Genomic DNA, 20,943 nt, shown 5'->3' on the forward strand with positions numbered 1-20,943 from the left:
AGAAAATAATAATAATAATTTCTCAATTCTTTTTAGTACTATGAGTGGGGCCCTTTTCGTTCCTTTGGAGTTTTAGTGTTTTTTGTTTTGTTTTTTTTTAACTGTAATTTCTCCCCAAAAAATAAATAAATAATCAAAATCAGTGTTATTATGAATTTTTGACATCTTGTCATCACATCAAATATTCCACTTTGAAATAGTTTTTGGGGAAAATATTGCATATTTTGTTTGTTTGTCAAAAAAAAATAATATTCCTCAATTATAATTGACGAATAAAGTTATCTAAATCATTAAGCTGTGAAAATAAAACTCTGAGTGGGGCCTTTTTGGATCCTTTAGAACTGTATGTATGTATGTACTGCATGTACTGTATATACAGTATATAATGTGTGTACTGTATGTACTCCATGTACTCTATGTACTGTGTATAATGTATCCAACATTATATACAGTATTGTGACGGTCTCTTGCCGTCGTCGTGTGGGTTCCCAAGACCGCCAAGGAAGGACATTGCTTTCGAGCAGGTTTGACTCGCGTTATTTTTCAATCAAAGCTTGTTTTCAGATCGGGTCGCTTTTCAGCTCCTTCTCTCCTGCTCACTCCTTGCTCGCTTTCAGCCGCCCCGCGTCATCGTTGTCGTCTGCGGCTCGTTCTCTGTTGCTTTCGCTCTTCAGGCTCTGCTGCGGGTTCTCCACCTCCTTCCGCCTCACCCTCCTCCGCTGCTGCCCTTTTATACAGCCAGAGGAGATTCATTAATTGTGCCACGCACCTGATCTCGCTTGTAGCCCCGCCTCTCCTCTTGGCTGCATTCTCCGCCTCCTTGCCGCCATCTTGGGCCGGGCTATTGCGTGGCCTACCCCGCTGCTCGTTCGCCGGCTGCGTCTCTCCACAAGTACATACAGTACATGCATTATGTATGTACTGTATGTACTCATTATTTCATTACCTAAAAGGTCTCCTGTCACATAAACAAAAATGTGTGAACACGGCCTGCTGTGAGTTGAATACGAATTTAGTTAATTAAAAGTGTTTGGGCGGCCGTAAAACACTTTTTGTGTGTGTGTGTGTGTGTGTGTGTGTGTGTGTGTGTGTGTGTATGTGTGTTTGTGTGCCTTCTTTTGACATTCCATTGTTGTGTGGAGGGCACACTCTTCTTTATAGAGGTCCATTTTGGCTCGTGCACATGAAAAAAATTGATAAGACGTTTGTTCAAGTTTTTGGGCCTGATGTACCTCTGCCCTGCCTCCAACTCCAAAAAAAATCACCATTTTGTGCCAAGAAAAAGAAGGAGGCTTCACTACACGTCTGAAAATGAAACTGCGGGCAACTGTTTGTCAGTTACGCACAGACCTCAGATGGGTTTGGTCGTTTATTTTGTTGTGTGTGCTAATATGCTAACTTAGCTAGCGTGATGTTATGTGTGACTGCCATCATATTGCAGTCTACACATATCTCTTATGTGTGACTGCCATCATATTGCAGTCTACATATATCTCTTATGTGTGACTGCCATCATTTTGCAGTCTACATGTGTCTCTTATGTGTGACTGCCATCATATTGCAGTCTACATGTATCTCTTATGTGTGACTGCCATCATTTTGCAGTCTACATGTATCTCTTATGTGTGACTGCCATCATATTGCAGTCTACATGTATCTCTTATGTGTGACTGCCATCATTTTGCAGTCTACATGTATCTCTTATGTGTGACTGCCATCATATCGCAGTCTACACGTATCTCTTATGTGTGACTGCCATCATTTTGCAGTCTACATGCATCTCTTATGTGTGACTGCCATCATTTTGAAGTCTACATGTATCTCTCATGTGTGACTGCCATCATATTGCAGTCTACACGTATCTCTTATGTGTGACTGCCATCATTGTGCAGTCTACATGCATCTCTTATGTGTGACTGCCATCATTTTGAAGTCTACACATATCTCTTATGTGTGACTGCCATCATATTGCAGTCTACATATATCTCTTATGTGTGACTGCCATCATTTTGCAGTCTACATGTGTCTCTTATGTGTGACTGCCATCATATTGCAGTCTACATGTATCTCTTATGTGTGACTGCCATCATATTGCAGTCTACATGTATCTCTTATGTGTGACTGCCATCATATTGCAGTGTACATGTATCTCTTATGTGTGACTGCCATCATATTGCAGTCTACATGTGTCTCTTATGTGTGACTGCCATCATATTGCAGTCTACATGTGTCTCTTATGTGTGACTGCCATCATATTGCAGTCTACATGTATCTCTTATGTGTGACTGCCATCATATTGCAGTCTACACGTATCTCTTATGTGTGACTGCCATCATTTTGCAGTCTACATGCATCTCTTATGTGTGACTGCCATCATTTTGAAGTCTACATGTATCTCTTATGTGTGACTGCCATCATATTGCAGTCTACATGTATCTCTTATGTGTGACTGCCATCATAATGCAGTGTACATGTATATCTTATGTGTGACTGCCATCATATTGCAGTCTACATGTATCTCTTATGTGTGACTGCCATCATATTGCAGTCTACATGTGTCTCTTATGTGTGACTGCCATCATATTGCAGTCTACATGTATCTCTTATGTGTGACTGCCATCATATTGCAGTCTACACGTATCTCTTATGTGTGACTGCCATCATTTTGTAGTCTACATGCATCTCTTGTGTGACTGCCATCATTTTGAAGTCTACATGTATCTCTCATGTGTGACTGCCATCATATTGCAGTCTACACGTATCTCTTATGTGTGACTGCCATCATTTTGCAGTCTACATGCATCTCTTATGTGTGACTGCCATCATTTTGAAGTCTACATGTATCTCTTATGTGTGACTGCCATCATATTGCAGTCTACATGTATCTCTTATGTGTGACTGCCATCATAATGCAGTGTACATGTATAGTTTATGTGTGACTGCCATCATATTGCAGTCTACATGTATCTCTTATGTGTGACTGCCATCATTTTGCAGTCTACATGTATTTCTTATGTGTGACTGCCATCATATTGCAGTCTACGCATATCTCTTATGTGTGACTGTCATCATATTGCAGTCTACGCATATCTCTTATGTGTGACTGCCAGCATACTGCAGTCCACACGTATCTCTTATGTGTGACTGCCATCATTTTGCAGTCTACATGTATCTCTTATATGTGACTGCCATCATATTGCAGTCTATGCATATCTCTTATGTGTGACTGCCAGCATACTGCAGTCCACACGTATCTCTTATGTGCGACTGCCATCATTTTGCAGTCTACATGTATCTCTTATGTGTGACTGCCATCATATTGCAGTCTACACATATCTGTTATGTGTGACTGCCATCATATTGCAGTCTACACGTATCTCTTATGTGTAACTGCCATCATATTACATTCTACACGTATCCCTTATGTGTGACTGCCATCATATTGCAGTCTACACATATCTGTTATGTGTGACTGCCATCATATTGCAGTCTACACGTATCTCTTATGTGTGACTGCCATCATTTTGCAGTCTACATGTATCTCTTATGTGTGACTGCCATCATATTGCAGTCTACACATATCTGTTATGTGTGACTGCCATCATATTGCAGTCTACACGTATCTCTTATGTGTAACTGCCATCATATTACATTCTACACGTATCCCTTATGTGTGACTGCCATCATATTGCAGTCTACACATATCTGTTATGTGTGACTGCCATCATATTGCAGTCTACACGTATCTCTTATGTGTAACTGCCATCATATTGCAGTCTACACGTATCTCTTATGTGTAACTGCCATCATATTACATTCTACACGTATCCCTTATGTGTGACTGCCATCATATTGCAGTCTACACATATCTGTTATGTGTGACTGCCATCATATTGCAGTCTACACGTATCTCTTATGTGTAACTGCCATCATATTACAGTCTACACGTATCCCTTATGTGTGACTGCCATCATATTGCAATCTACACGTATTTGGGTACACGGTATAGCTCGGTTGGTAGAGTGGCCGTGCCAGCAACTTGAGGGTTCCAGGTTCGATCCCTCTTTCCGTCATCCTAGTCACTGCCGTTGTGTCCTTGAGCAAGGCACTTTGCGCACCTGCTCCCTGTGCCTCCCAGACTGGTTTAGATGGAACTTAGATATTGGGTTTCACTATGTAAAGCGCTTTGAGTCACTAGAGAAAAGCGCTATATAAATATAATTCACTTCACTTCACATTTCTTATGTGTGACTGCCAACATATTGCAGTCTACACGTATCTCTTATGTGTGACTGCCATCTCCTGGTCACGCTTATCATTACACCATGTAACAAATAAAAGAGCTTCGAGGTCGGTAAGCACAACCAGAATTATGCCGTACTTTAGGCGCACCGGGTTATAAGGCGCACTGTTGATTTTTGAGAAAATGAAATTATTTTAAGTGCGCCTTATAGTCTGAAAAATATAGTAGTTACATTTTTTTAGGAAATTGACATCAAATCTTGGTGTGTCCTACGTCAACTTCAGCGTGCTTTGTTATCTCAGAAACAATTTTTTTCTCCAGCTGATGGCCGTGGAAGACCAACAGCGAAATGCGTGAAAGCATTTTACTTACAACCACGCGCGTTCTGGGGGTAGGCGGGCGCTTGATTGCGGCAAATAAACTGGAAACGGCAATTACAGAAAGCGTGAAACGTCTCATTTTGTGCCAACAGGGCGGGTCAGCGTCCTAATGGAGACGATTGCATCAATTATTAAAAGGAGATTAATGGTTGCAGTCTTTTCTGTCCCAGAAGTGCAAGTCAGGAAGGACGAGCACACACACACACACACACACACACACTGGTTATCATTTGGAATGGGGACCAAGTTGTTGTTCAGGACTTGTGGGGACCACCCTTTCTACACGTTGTGGAGGCATAAAAAAAAAATGTTAAAATGGCCACTGCCCAGTTAGCTCATACACGTCTTTAAATCTCTGGATTGATGAAGTAATGTGCTGTTCAGTCTTACTGGGGACCCTGGGGAAAAATTTTAATTATTTTAGTGTAATTCACACACATTTGTACGTGACTACTGAGGACCATTTAAAAAAAAAAGAAAAACTTCACACTCAAAATAACCAGTAAACATGTTTTATGGGCCAAAGCTTAAACATCCCTTAGACATCTTCAGAATGGATCTGACTATCATTTAAAAAGGTTTCCCTTTAGGGGACCTATTTTTTTGGTCCCCATACCGTCAGAGGTCCCCTAAAGGTGTGTAAACAGAGGGATGTCCCAATTAAGTAAGCATTGCCAGAACACACACACACACATACTGGTTATCATTCGGAATGGGGACCAAGTTTTTGTTCAGGACTTGTGGGGACCACCCTTTCTACAGGTTGTGGCGGCATTAAAACATTTTTTTTAAAATGGCCACTGCCCAGTTAGCTCATACACGTCTTTAAATCTCTGGATTGATGAAGTAATGTGCTGTTCAGTATTACTGGGGACTCTGGGGGAAAAGAGTTAATATGGTTCATGGGGACCGAATTTAAATAATTTCGCATAATTCACACACATTTGTACGTGACTACTGAGGACCATTTAAAAAAAATTTAAAAGTTCACACTCAAAATAACCAGTAAACATGTTTTATGGGCCAAAGCTTAAACATCACTTAGGCATCTTCAGAATGGATCTGACTATCATTTAAATCGGTTTCCCTTTAGGGGACCTGTTTTTAGGTCCCCATACCGTCAGAAGTCCCGTAAAGGTGTGTAAACAGGGTGATGTCCCTATTAAGTGAGCATTGCCAAAACACACACACACACACACACACACACACACACACACACACGCTGGATTTACTCTTATCTGGCTGCTCGCCGTCTTTGGTAACTGTTCACCTTCTTAAGCGCTTAACTTCCAGGGGCTTGGAGGTATTTTACTTTTAAACAGTTCATTTTGAGTACAGGAAATTAAAGCAATAGGACACTATGTTTAAAAAAAAAAAGGTGAGCCGGATCAGCCCCGAAATGACCTATTGCGTATCCCATTTGTGAGATTTCCGGAAAGTTTCATCAAAATCCGCCTACAGCTTTCGGAGTTATCAATAACACGATGAAATGCACAGAGTGAACCCTCTTGTCAGTCATGTGGTATCTGTGTGTCTGTGGTGGGGTGGCAAGCATACACACGCAGAAGTTGAAGGTTGTAACGCTCAGCTACTCGTTTTGTTTTCCGACATTTCCTGATAATTGGACTTTTCTGATCTTATAAATACACTGTATATAAAATTAGGATTTGTTTACTGTCAAACTGCACCTATATTTAATTAAAAATAGTGTTTTATCCTCTAAAATTCCAGTTTTTCTTAAAAAAATTAGTTTTTTTCCCCATACAATTTTAAATTGTTTCTTGTTGTAATGTAAATATGTGTAATATTTAAAATTGTTCTCTAGTGTTCCAACATTGTTGCAGGATTTTCAACTTTTCATGTGAATGCACTTTTTTTTGTCATATTTGAATTTAGCTAATCTTTTATAAATACTCCGACAGCAAATAAATAAATAAATTAAATATAAATATATATTTCTTTTATTTTTATTGTTTTTTTTAATTATTAATTTTTTTTAAATAAATATTATTACGAATAAAAAAACCGCTAACATTTAGCATGTGCGCTAATGTCGGCATGCCAACAGTTAGCATGTTTCACATACCAAGTGATATGGCTCTTAAGAGTGTGTGGCTGCGGAAGTAGAGAAAGAAAGTGTCGGGCTAGCTGAAAATGTTAGCATGCTAATGTTAGCTTGCTAGCAGTTAGCACATAAATAGGCTCCAGGTGCAAACATTATCTTGAACGTCATTAAACGGCTACAAAATACTTTATTTACTGGGAGAAAATGCTCATCTGCGGACCAATGATTTGAATAATTATATTTTTTCCCTATAAAATTCCAGTTTTTCCCCCCAAAAATTTCTTGTTGTAATGTAAACCTTTGTAATCTTTTAGATTGTTCTCCTTTGTTCCAACATTCTGACAAAAACAGCTACAGAGCGAGCCTAAAACGTTAGCATGCTTCCATTAAAAATGTTAACATTTAGCATGTGTGCTAATGCCAGCATGCTAACAGTTAGCATGTTTCACATACCAAGTTATATGGCTCTTAGGGGGTGTGGTAACGGAAGTAGAGAAAAAAGTGTCAAATTTGCTGAAAAAAATTAGCATGCTAATGCTAGCTTGCTAAAAATTAGGAATTGGTATCATGTTTACGAGGACTTAGTTTTTTTTATCCTCATAAAATATGTTTTATCACATAAATAGCCTGCAGGTACAAACATTAGTCTTAAACGCTCATTAAAAAGCCACAAAATACTGTATTTACTGGGGGAAATGCTCATCTGCAGACCAATTGAAAAAATTCCAGTTTTTCTCAAAAAATGTTCTTGTTGTAAAGTGAAGCTTTGTAATATTTTAAATGTTTCTCTTACATACCAACATTACAATTAAATAGGTCGCCTAAAATGTTAGAACACTTACATTAAAATGATAACACCTAGCATGTGTGCTAATGTTGGCATGCTAACAGCTCGCACGTTTCACATACCAAGTTATATGACACTTAAAGTGTGTGGCTGCGGAAGTAGACAAAAAATTAGCTGACAATGTTAGCATGCCAATGTTAGCATGCTAACAGTTAAGAAGTGGTATGATGTCTACGAGGGTTTTTTATCCTCTTAATATCATGAAAAAACTATTCTCTCAAAAGTGGAGCAAACAGATGGAAGATGTTTTATCACATAAATAGGCTCCAGGTGCACATTTTAGTCTTCAACATCATTAAAAAGCCACAAAATACTTTATTTACTGGGGGAAAATTCTCATCTGCAGACCAACAATTTCAATATTTATCCTTTTTCATATTTTTTTCCCTCTAAAATTCAATTTTTTTCTAAAAATGTTGTTGTCTTGTAAAGCTTTTGTAATATTTTAAATTTTTATCTTTTGTTCCAACAATTCAACAAAATAGCCAGCCTAAAATGTTAGCACGTTTCCATGATAATGCTAACTCTTAGCATATGTGCTAACGCCGGCATGCTAACAGCTCGCATGTTTCACATACCATGTTATATGGCTCTTAGAAGGTGTGGCTGCGGAAGTAGAGAACAAAATTGTTGAAAAAGTTAGCATGCTAATGTTAGCCTGCTAACAGTTAATAAGTGGTATCAGGTCTACGAGGATTTTGTTTTTTTACCCTCATAATGTCATGAAAAATTCTCTTCTCTCAAAAGTGGAGCAAACAGATGTTTTATCACATAAATAGTCTCCAGGTACAAACATTAGTCTTGAACGTCATGAAAAAGCCACAAAATACTTTATTTACTGGGGGAAAAATGCTCATCTGCAGACCAGCGATTTCAATAATTAAATATATTTTTTAGACTCTCACTCGAACATTCCTAATGTTCGGATGCGTGCTCGACTTCCTCTCCTACGCCGCCGCGAAACCCGTTCCGCTTGAGGAGCTCCCGGGGGGAACGTTCCAGGAGGCGAACTTGTGACGGAGAACGTAAACAAGCGAGGAAGAGCGGCCCCCCGGAGAGAGGGAGAGAGAGAGAGAGAGAGAGAAGCGGCGTGTTTTGTAATTGGCTAAGAAAAAAATAAATAAAAAATCTGACTTCTACTTTTTAAATATTCAGGAGCTTGTTTGGTTGACAACATCTCGACTGGCGATGTTTTTTTTTTTTTTTACAGATTTGGAACATTTTTGGAATCTACAGTTTTCTACAAACTTTTTTTCAGTAATTGGGACCCCCTGTGGGTACGAGTTCCCCACTTGAAATAAGCCCTGCCACGTCTGGACGTCCTTTTTGTCCCCGAAATAGCCGCGGAAGGCCCACTGAGTGTGTTTCAAACACACCCTGTCATTAGACGAGAACGGAAGCTTAAAAAAAAAGAAAAAGATCCCGTTTTTTACGGTTTGTCTGACACATGAAACGTGACGAATTGGAGGGGGTTGCACCGAGTATTGAATACCGTATTTCCTTGAATTGTGCTAATTAATTCAAACCCTCTTCTCACTCCTGCGCTAACCAAAGGCATGCGGTAAAAGTAAGCATGCGCTAGTTATTTCAAAACCTCTTCTCACTCCGGCACTTACCAAAGGCATGCAGTAAAAAATTGAGTGTGATGTAAGCATGGACCTTAAATCCTACTGAATAGCTCTTAATCTTCTTCCCTTTATGCGATTTCAAATGAGTGAAATCAGCCTCCTCCATTTTGAAAATGATGACAGGGGAAGTGTCACTCGTGACGTGACGAGTTTGACCAGGTGGTAAAACTAAGCATGCGCTAATTATTTTGGGAAGCGAGTTTGACCCGGCAGTAATTCAAGGCAGGCGCGTATTATATGCTCTGCGGCAATTCAAGGAAATACGGTATCTTCAAAATGGGTTTTGTGGCGATGGAGAGTGGCACTTTCCATCATTTTCAGTAGACCGCATTGCAAAATGATCGACCCACCTTTCTTCCTTTTCAGGCCAGATATGAATCCCTTCCCTCACTGTGCCGTATCGGACTAAAGTGCTGACCCCGCTTTTCAGTATCGGTGCACAAAATCATCCGAATCGCAATTCCAATTCTAAATGGATTTTATTTATTTTTTTTAAGTATTTTTATCTATTATTTTTAGTAGGAATCCACACAAAAAGAATCGATTCACATCTGAATGGCTATTTTTATTCGTCTCGATTTTAAATCAATACATAATTTTAAAAATTAGATTGATAAAACAAAACATTTGTTTGTTTCTTTTCAGTAACGGTGAACAAAAAATCGATTCCGATTGACCCTTACTTTCTATAATATCTTCACTTACTTCCTGCCACATTTACGCTTACTTCCTGTCACATTCATGCTTACTTCCTGTAATATTTTCACTTACTTCCTACAATATTTTTACTCACTTCCAGTCACATTCACACTTACTTCCTGTCCTATTTACGCTTACTTCCTGTCACATTCATGCTTACTTCCTGTAATATTTTCACTTACTTCCTACAATATTTTTACTCACTTCCTGTCACATTCACACTTACTTCCTGTCCTATTTACGCTTACTTCCTGTCACATTCCCACTTACTTCCTGTCATATTTACGCTGACTTCCTGTCACATTCACACTTACTTCTTACAATATTTTCACTCACTTCCTGTCACATTCACGCTTACTTCCTACAATCAATCAATCAATCAATCAATGTTTACTTATATAGCCCTAAATCACTAGTGTCTCAAAGGGCTGCACAAACCACTACGACATCCTCGGTAGAGCCCACATAAGGGCAAGGAAAACTCACACCCAGTGGGACGTCGGTGACAATGATGACTATGAGAACCTTGGAGAGGAGGAAAGCAATGGATGTCGAGCGGGTCTAACATGATACTGTGAAAGTTCAATCCATAATGGATCCAACACAGTCGCGAGAGTCCAGTCCAAAGTGGATCCAACACAGCAGCGAGAGTCCCGTTCACAGCGGAGCCAGCAGGAAACCATCCCAAGCGGAGGCGGATCAGCAGCGCAGAGATGCCCCCAGCCGATACACAGGCAAGCAGTACATGGCCACCGGATCAAGGGAGAGTGGGACATAGGAGAAAAAGAAAAGAAGCGGCAGATCAACTGTTCTAAAAAGGGAGTCTATTTAAAGGCTAGTTTTTAAGGTGAGACTTAAATGCTTCTACTGTGGTGGCATCTCGAACTTTTACCGGGAGGGCATTCCAGAGTACTGGAGCCCGAAATGAAAAAGCTCTATAGCCCGCAGCCTTTTTTTGGGCTTTGGGAATCACTAATTATCCAGAGTCCTTTGAACGCAGATTTCTTGCCGGGACATATGGTACAATACAATCGGCAAGATAGGATGGAGCTAGACCGTGTAGTATTTTATACGTAAGTAGTAAAACCTTAAAGTCACATCTTAAGTGCACAGGAAGCCAGTACAGGCGTAATGTGATCAAACTTTCTTGTTCTTGTCAAAAGTCTAGCAGCCGCATTTTGTACCAACTGTAATCTTTTAATGCTAGACATGGGGAGACCCGAAAATAATACGTTACAGTAGTCGAGGCGAGACGTAACAAACGCATGGATAATGATCTCAGCGTCTTTAGTGGACAGAATGGAGCGAATTTTAGCGATATTACGGAGATGAAAGAAGGCCGTTTTAGTAACGCTTTTAATGTGTGCCTCAAAGGAGAGGGTTGGGTCGAAGATAATACCCAGATTCTTTACCGTGTCGCCTTGTTTAATTGTTTGGTTGTCAAATGTTAGAGTTGTATTATTAAATAGAGTTCGGTGTCTAGCAGGACCGATAATCAGCATTTCCGTTTTTTTGGCGTTGAGTTGCAAAAAGTTAGCGGACATCCATTGTTTAATTTCATTAAGACACGCCTCCAGCTGACTACAATCCGGCGTGTTGGTCAGCTTTAGGGGCATGTAGAGTTGGGTGTCATCAGCATAACAGTGAAAGCTAACACCGTATTTGCGTATGATGTCACCTAGCGGCAGCATGTAGATGCTGAAGAGTGCAGGGCCAAGGACCGAACCCTGGGGAACTCCACACGTTACCTTAACATAGTCCGAGGTCACATTGTTATGGGAGACACACTGCATCCTATCAGTAAGATAAGAGTTAAACCAAGACAGGGCTAAGTCTGACATACCAATTCGTGTTTTGATACGTTCTAATAAAATATTATGATCGACGGTATCGAAAGCAGCGCTAAGATCGAGGAGCAGCAACATAGATGACGCATCAGAATCCATCGTTAGCAATAGATCATTAGTCATTTTTGCGAGGGCTGTCTCCGTGGAGTGATTTGCTCTGAAACCGGATTGAAAGGTTTCACATAGATTGTTAAACGCTAAGTGCTCATTTAGCTGCTCTGCAACAATTTTTTCAAGGATTTTTGAAATAAAGGGAAGGTGAGATACCGGTCGGTAGTTTACCATGAGGTCAGGATCGAGGTTAGGTCTTTTAAGAAGAGGATGAATAACCGCTTTTTTGAATGCTAGGGGAACAGTGCCCGAGGAGAGTGATACGTTTATAATATTTAGCACTGATGGACCTAATAATACAAAGAGCTCCTTGATCAGTTTCCCAGGAAGTGGGTCAAGTAAGCATGTTGTCTGTTTTATTCCATTTACACGTTGTAACAATTCCTCTAATGTTATTTCCTCAAAACGAGAGAAACTATTTTGGAGGGCAGTATCCACCGTATATACCATCGTGTCAGTGTTAATAGAACCCCGTTGTAGCTGGGACGCATTGTCTTTAATCTCCTTTCTAATGACTTCAATTTTCTTACTAAAGAATTGCATAAAGTCATCAGCTGAGTGGGTTGAGCTACTGGAAGGGGTCCTTTGTTGGGTTAGCGATGCTACCGTACTAAACAAAAATTTAGGATCGTTTTTATTACGGTGGATGAGATTTGAGTAATATTTAGCTTTAGCTAAGGTAAGCATGCGTTTATAAGTTATTAAACCATCACTCAATGCTTGATGGTGCACCTCAAGTTTAGTCGTGCGCCATTTGCGTTCCAGCTTTCTACATAATAATTTCTACATAATAATTTACATAATAATTAATACAATACTTTCACTCACTTCCTATCATATACACGCTTACTTTCTGTCATATACACGCTTACTTCCTGTCACATTCATGCTTACTTCCTACAATATTTTCACTCACTTCCTGTCATATACACGCTTACTACCTGTTACATGCATGCTTACTTCCTATAATATTTTCATTTACTTCCTATCCCATTTAGGCTAACTTCCTACAATATTTTCACCTACTTCCTGCCACATTCACACTTCCTTCCTGTCACAATCTTACTTACTCTCTACAATATTTTCACTCAGTTCCTGTCATAGACACGCTTACTTCTTGTCACATTCACACTTACTTCCTGTCCTATTTACGCTTACTTCCTGTCACAATCATACTTACTTCCTGTCATATATACGCTAACTTCCTGTCACATTCACACTGACTTCCTACAATATTTCCACTCACTTCCTGTCACATTCACACTTACTTCCTACAATATTTTCACTCACTTCCTGTCACATTCACGCTTACTTCCTACAATATTTTCACTCACTTCCTGTCACATTCACACTTACTCCCTACAATATTTTCACTTACTTCCTGTCACATTCACGCTTACTTCCTACAATATTTTCACTCACTTCCTGTCACATTCACGCTTACTTCCTACAATATTTTCACTCACTTCCTGTCACAATCACACTTACTTCCTGTCATATATACGCTCACTTCCTGTCACATTCACAATGACTTCCTACAATATTTTCACTCACTTCCTGTCACATTGACGCCTACTTCCTGTCACATTCACACTGACTTCCTACAATATTTTAACTCACTTCCTGTCACATTCACGCTTACTTCCTACAATATTTTCACTCACTTCCTGTCATATACACGCTTACTACCTGTTACATGCATGCTTACTTCCTATAATATTTTCATTTACTTCCTATCCCATTTAGGCTAACTTCCTACAATATTTTCACCTACTTCCTGCCACATTCACACTTCCTTCCTGTCACAATCTTACTTACTCTCTACAATATTTTCACTCAGTTCCTGTCATAGACACGCTTACTTCTTGTCACATTCACACTTACTTCCTGTCCTATTTACGCTTACTTCCTGTCACAATCATACTTACTTCCTGTCATATATACGCTAACTTCCTGTCACATTCACACTGACTTCCTACAATATTTCCACTCACTTCCTGTCACATTCACACTTACTTCCTACAATATTTTCACTCACTTCCTGTCACATTCACGCTTACTTCCTACAATATTTTCACTCACTTCCTGTCACATTCACACTTACTCCCTACAATATTTTCACTTACTTCCTGTCACATTCACGCTTACTTCCTACAATATTTTCACTCACTTCCTGTCACATTCACGCTTACTTCCTACAATATTTTCACTCACTTCCTGTCACAATCACACTTACTTCCTGTCATATATACGCTCACTTCCTGTCACATTCACAATGACTTCCTACAATATTTTCACTCACTTCCTGTCACATTGACGCCTACTTCCTGTCACATTCACACTGACTTCCTACAATATTTTAACTCACTTCCTGTCACATTCACGCTTACTTCCTACAATATTTTCACTCACTTCCTGTCATATACACGCTTACTACCTGTCACATTCACGCTTACTTCCTATAATATTTTCACTTACTTCCTGTCACACGCTTGCTAACTTCCTGTCACATTGGATGTTGTAAGTGCTGGGCAAAGTGACCTTTGACCTTTCCTTTCATGCATGTGTGTGTGATGTGGAACATCATGGTCGACATGTTCTTCTTCCTCGCCGAGGCGGATCTTTCCTTCCGTCCCACGCCGTTCACCTTTGACCTTTCGAGCGGACTTGTCCAACTTGTTTCACGCTCACCTGGACTTCCTGCTGGCCTTCGTGTTTGCACCAAACTTTTCCTTCCCGCCTCGCTCCAACTCTGCAAATTCGGGCCAGTGATGATGTCAGAATAGTTCTCCTCCAAATACTGGACCTGATGTAGAAACGCTGCGGAGCGTTCATGCCCTGAAGTGTAGGTCAAAGGTCGTCAACATGAGGAATTAAAGATGGAATACCTGAGTGTGTTCAGCCAGCTGGAACTTTGCTTTTCTTCTTCTTCTTCTTCTTCTTCTTCTTCTTCTCCAACAGACTCATTATCTTCACTCCATATTACCACCACTACTCTAGTAGTTGTAGTAGTAGTACTACTCTTGTAGATAGATAGATAGATAGATAGATAGATAGATAGATAGATAGATAGATAGATAGTACTTTATTTATTCCTTCAGGAAAATTAACATTTTTCACCACAATTGTAGTAGTAGTAGTAGTAGTAATAATAGCAGTACTGTTGTTTTAGTAGTAGTAGTCGTCGTAGTAGTAGTAGTAATAGTAGCAGTACTACTGTAGTAGTAGTAGTGGTAGTAGTAGTAATAGTAGCAGTACTACTCTAGTACTAGTAGTTGTAGTAGTAATAGTAGCAGTACTACTCTAATAGTAGTTGTAGTAGTAATAGTAGCAGTAATACTCTAGTAGTAGTAGTAATAGTAGCATTTCCACTCTAGTAGTAGTAGTAATAGCAGTACTACTGTAGTAGTCATAGTAGTAGTAGTAGTAATAGTAGCAGTACTACTGTAGTAGTAGTAGTGGTAGTAGTAGTAATAGTAGCAGTACTACTCTAGTAGTAATAGTTGTAGTAGTAATAGTAGCAGTACTACTCTAGTAGTAGTAGTTGTAGTAGTAATAGTAGCAGTACTACTCTAGTAGTAGTAGTTGTAGTAGTAATAGTAGCAGTAATACTCTAGTAGTAGTAGTAATAGCAACATTTCCACTCTAGTAGTAGTAGTAGTAATAGTAGCAGTACTACTGTAGTAGTAGTAATGGTAGTAGTAGTAATAGTAGCAGTACTACTCTAGTAGTAGTAGTGGTAGTAGTAGTAAAAGTAGCAGTACTACTCTAGTAGTAGTAGTTGTAATAGTAATAGTAGCAGTACTACTCTAGTAGTAGTAGTTGTGGTAGTAATAGTAGCAGTACTACTCTAGTAGTAGTAGTTGTAGTAGTAATAGTAGCAGTAATACTCTAGTAGTAGTAGTAATAGCAGCATTTCCACTCTAGTAGTAGTAGTAGTAGTAATAGTAGCAGTACTACTGCAGTAGTAGTAGTGGTAGTAGTAGTAATAGTAGCAGTACTACTCTAGTAGTAGTAGTTGTAGTAGTAATAGTAGCAGTACTACTCTAGTAGTAGTAGTTGTAGTAGTAATAGTAGCAGTAATACTCTAGTAGTAGTAGTTGTAGTAGTAATAGTAGCAGTAATACTCTAGTAGTAGTAATAGTAGCAGTACTACTCTAGTAGTAGTAGTTGTTGTAGTAGTAATAGTAGCAGTAATACTCTAGTAGTATTAGTAATAGTAGCATTTCTACTGTAGTAGTAGTAGTAGTAGTAAGAGTAGCAGTACTACTCTAGTAGTAGTAGTAGTTGTAGTAGTAGTAGTAGCAGTAATACTCTAGTAGTAGTAGTAGTAGTAATAGTAGCATTTATACTCTAGTAGTAGTGGTAGTAGTAGTGAGAGTAGCAGTACTACTCTAGTAGTAGTAGTGGTAGTAGTAGTAATAGTAGCAGTACTATTCTAGTAGTAGTAGTAGTAGTAGTAGTAATTGTAGCAGTAATACTCTAGTAGTAGTAGTAGTAATAGTAGCATTTCTACTCTGGTAGTAGTAGTAGTAGTAGTAATAGTAGCAGTACTACTCTTGTGGTAGTATTAACAGTAGCAGTACTACTCTAGTAATAGTAGTACTAGTAGTAGTAATAGTAGAAGTACTACTCCAGTAGTAATATAATAGTAGCATTACTACTGTAGTAGTGGTAGTAGTAGTAGTAGTAAGAGTAGTAGTACTACTCTAGTAGTAGTAATAGTAGTAGTAATAGTAGCAGTACTACTTAAGAAGTAATATAATAGTAGCAGTACGACTTTAGTAGTAGTAATAGTAGTAGTAACAGTAGCAGTACTACTTAAGTAGTAATATAATAATAGCAGTACTACTTTAGTAGTAGTAATAGTAGTAGTAATAGTAGCAGTACTACTTAAGTAGTAATATAATAGTAGCAGTACGACTTTAGTAGTAGTAATAGTAGTAGTAATAGTAGCAGTACTACTTAAGTAGTAATATAATAATAGCAGTACTACTTTAGTAGTAGTAATAGTAGTAGTAATAGTATCAGTACTACTTAAGTAGTAATATAATAGTAGCAGTACTACTTTAGTAGTAGTAATCGTAGCAGTACAACTTTTGTAGTAGTAGTAGTACTAAAGTACTACTACTACTTAACAGTACTACTCTAGTAGCAGTACTACTATAGTAGTAGTAGTTGTAATGTAGCAGTACTACTACTATAGTAGTAGTAGTAATAGTAGCAGTACTACTACTATAGTAGTAGTAGAAGTAGTAATAGTAGCAGTACTACTACTATAGTAGTAGTAGAAGTAGTAATAGTAGCAGTACTACTACTATAGTAGTAGTAGAAGTAGTAATAGTAGCTGTATTACTATAGTACCTTCTTCTCCTCTTCCTCCTTTACCTCCTCTTTATCCACCACTTCCTCCTCCTCTTCTTCTTCCTCCTCTCCCTCCTCCTATCCCTCCTTCTTCTCTTCCTCCACCTCCTTCTCATATTCCCCCTCTTTCTCTTCCTCCACCTCCTTCTCCTCTTTCTCTTCCTCCTCTTCCTCCTCCTCTTTCTCTTCCTCCACCTCCTTCTCCTCTTCTTCTCTTCTTCCTCCTCTTTTTCTTCTTTCTCTTCTTCTTCCTTCTCCTCTTCCTCCTCTTTCTCTTCCTCCACCTCCTTCTCCTCTTCCTCCTCCTCTTTCTCTTCCTCCTCCTCTTTCTCTTCCTCCACCTCCCACTCCTCTTTCTCCACCTTCTTCTCCTCTTCCTCCTCTTCCTCATCTTCTTTCTCTTCCTTCACTTTCTTCATCCTCTTCCTCCTCCTCCTCCGCCTCTTCCTCTTCCTCATTCTCTACCTCCTCTTCCTCCTCCTCTTTCTCTTCCTCCACCCCCTTCTCCTCTTCCTCTCCCTTTTCCTCTTCCTCCACTTTCCCCTCCTCCACCTCCTTCTCCTCTTACTCTTATTTCTCTTTATCTTCCTTCTACGCTTCCTTTTTCTCTTCCTCCACCTCATTCTCTTCTTTCTCCTCTTCCTCCACCTTATTCTCCTGTTCCTCCTCTTCCTCCTCCTCTTTTTCTTCTTCTCTTCTTCCTCCTCTTTTTCTTCTCCCTCTTCCTTCTCCTCTTCCTCCTCTTTCTCTTCCTCCACCCCCTTCTCCTCTTTCTCTTCCTCCCCCTCTTTTTCTTCCTCCACCTTCTTCTTCTCTTCCTCCTCCTCTTTTTCTTCCTCCACTTCCCTCTCCTCTTTCTCCACCTTCTTCTCCTCTTCTTCCTCTTCCTCGTCTTCTTTCTCTCCCTCCACCTCCTTCTCCTCTTTTTCATCCTCTTCCTCCGCCTCTTTCTCTCCCTCCACCTCCTTCTCCTCTTCCTCCTCTTCCTCTTCCTTTTCCTCTTCTTGCTCATTCTCTTCCTCCACCTCCTCTTCCTCTTCTTTCTCTTCCTCCTCCTCCTCCTCCTTTTTCTCTTCCTCCACCTCCTTCTCTTCTTTCTCATCTTCCTCCACCTTATCCTCCTCTTCCTCCTCTTCCTCCTCCTCTTTCTATTCCTCCACCTCCTTCTCCTCTTACTCCTCCTCTTCCTCCTCCTCTTTCTTTTCCTCCACCTCCTTCTCCTCTTCCTCTTCCTCTTTCTCTTTTCCCCTCTTTCTCCTCTTCCTCCCCTTTCTCCTCCTCCTGTACTTCCTCCTTCTTCCTCCTCTTGTACTTCCTCCTCTTACGCCTTTTCTTCCACCTCCTCTCCCTCCCCCTCTTCCTCCCAGCAGATCTTCTTCCTCCCTTCACTCGATCATTAATCTTCTGCCTGTGCCGGCGGGCAAAACGCCCACAAAGTGGCAGCGTGATGCTTTCAAGGCACGCGGTTAAAAATGGGAAAAAGCAGGTTGTTGGGGGCTGGGTAGGGATGGGTGGTGTCGAGGAACTCTCGGGTGTTGTTGTGTGAGAACATCAGTATTTACAGTACAACAATAGCAGTAGTACTGACACACAAACATGACTAATGTGTGTGATGTCTTCAGGATGGTGGAGTACTCTCTGGACCTGCAGAACCTGAACTTCACAGCCATCAGGACAGTCCGGGTACTGCGGCCGCTCAAAGCCATCAACAGAGTGCCCAGTAAGTGCCGAGCTCACCTAAGAATGTGTTCGTGATGGTTCAGCACCACGGACAGCGGCCCAGCTGATGGCTGTCCATGGTTCTGAGTCCACCAAGGGCCTTGTGGATCCACACAAGGGTGGAATGTGTGCCTCCTAGTTTTTTTTAATTGGGATTGTGTTGTTTTATAGAGAATAAATTAAACTTGTTTTTAACTACAAAATGTCACAATGTAAATCATAATATTGATACTAACACCTGAGACGAACACTGAGCTGTGTGCAAACATTTTGTATTTGCACACCACTCTGTCTATCTGAGTAGGCCCTGCGATGAGGTGGCCACATGTCCAGGGTGTAAACCGCCTTCCGCCCGATTGTAGCTAAGATAGGCTCCAGCACCCCCCCGCGACCCTGAAGGGAATAAGTGGTAGGAAATGGATGGATGGATATATATATATCTATATATATATATATATATATATATATATATATATATATATATATATATATATATGTATATATATATATATATATATACAGCGTTTCCCGCAGCGTTTTGTTGTTAAGGCACCGCCTAAACTAAAGTCTTAAAATAAAATAAAAAATTTAAAAAATAAATAAATAATAATATATGTATGTATATATCTATATATATGTCTTGATTGGATTATCCAGAGAATAGTGGTAGAGCGCAATATGTAGGTGTGGGAAAAATCACAAGACTACTTCATCTCTACAGAACTGTTTCATGAGGAGTTCCCTCGATCATCAGGAGATGATTGAGGGAAAAAAAAAAACCTAAATAAAAAATAAAAAATCTCCTGATGATTGAGGGAACCCGTCATGAAACAGTTCTGTAGAGATGAAGTAGTCTTGTGATTTTTCCCACACATACATATATTTATATATATATTTTTTTTTCTTCTTCTTTTTGGCTTCTCAGGCAAATAATATAGTTGATGTAGTCGCCCATATCAGCTGTTCAGTTTTTTATACCAAAAAGAAGTGTAAGATACTTCTCTAGTTGCCTTATTTGTATTTGACTTACTGTAAGTAAGCAAACGCTTAGTTTTTGTCTTCGTAAGTCAATATTTACTAAGTCAAAAATAATAGCATAGTCAGTATCTCAGGCAACTAGGACTGCTATTTTTTTTTTTACTTTACGGAAAAAAATTTTGAGGATGTATATCGTATATTGCCTTCCCCGTCCGTCCACCTGTCCCAAGCGACGCTAATAATAATAATATTAGTCTGTTCAGAAATGTTGCCCATACAAAAATATAAACGTTCACTTACACGTTTAACAGTGGGTATGATTATTGTTGTTGTAGTTTTTCAAGTGTATTATGTCATAAGTCAGTAAATATTTTGATATATTTATTAACTCACTAATGCACCAAATTGTTGTTTATATTTATATGTTGTTGTATTTTTATTTCAAGAGCTATAGGGGTGTCTAAACTTTTTTCAATCAAGACCATACTAAAAAGTACGATATATATATATGTTTTTTTTAATAAATTCTAAAAACATAACCATATAACTGTACAAAAATATTAATTTTTAATTACACATTTAACAGTGTGTGTTATTATCGTTGTTGTAGTTTTTCCAGGTGTATTATTTCACAAGTCAGTAAATATTTCAATATTTTTATTAACTAACTAACGAACCAAAACGTTGTTTATATTTTTATTTTGTTGTATTTTTATTTTGAGAGCTTTAGGGGTGTCTAAACGTTTTTCATTTAAGACCATACTGAAAAGTACGATATTATTTTATTTTTGTATTTTTTTTTTAAATAAATGCTAAAAACATAACCATATGCCTATACAAAAATATTAATTTTTACTTACACATTTAACAGTATTTATTATTATTGTTGTTGTAGTTTTTCAAGTCTATTATGTCATAAGTCAGTAAATATTTTGATATATTTATTAACTCACTAACGCACCAAAATGTTGTTTATATTTATATGTTGTTGTATTTTTATTTTAAGAGCTATAGGGGTGTCTAAACTTTTTTCAATCAAGACAATACTGAAAAGTACCATTT

At 39.0% G+C, this 20,943-nt stretch overlaps 2 protein-coding genes across 2 annotated transcripts in view; one reads left to right on the top strand and one right to left on the bottom strand.

The window, feature by feature from the left end:
* Nucleotides 1–20,943, top strand: part of LOC133561329 (voltage-dependent T-type calcium channel subunit alpha-1I-like) — a 289,397-nt gene that overhangs the window by 69,510 nt on the left and 198,944 nt on the right. The window contains exon 5 of the mRNA XM_061914691.1: nucleotides 18,807–18,904. Within this exon, the coding sequence (XP_061770675.1) occupies nucleotides 18,807–18,904 (98 nt within the window). The remainder of the gene's footprint in view (nucleotides 1–18,806; nucleotides 18,905–20,943) is intronic.
* On the bottom strand, nucleotides 17,412–18,782 carry LOC133562586 (cilia- and flagella-associated protein 251-like; the record flags this gene model as incomplete). The annotated part of the gene is given in 5 exon segments (XM_061916632.1): nucleotides 17,412–17,591; nucleotides 17,593–17,826; nucleotides 17,943–18,311; nucleotides 18,345–18,567; nucleotides 18,769–18,782. Coding segments are annotated over 5 exon segments (1,020 nt in total), but the record flags the coding sequence as incomplete, so codon positions are not given.

This window comes from Nerophis ophidion, linkage group LG01 (genome assembly GCF_033978795.1).
Source record: "Nerophis ophidion isolate RoL-2023_Sa linkage group LG01, RoL_Noph_v1.0, whole genome shotgun sequence".
NCBI classification, from domain to species: domain Eukaryota; kingdom Metazoa; phylum Chordata; class Actinopteri; order Syngnathiformes; family Syngnathidae; genus Nerophis; species Nerophis ophidion.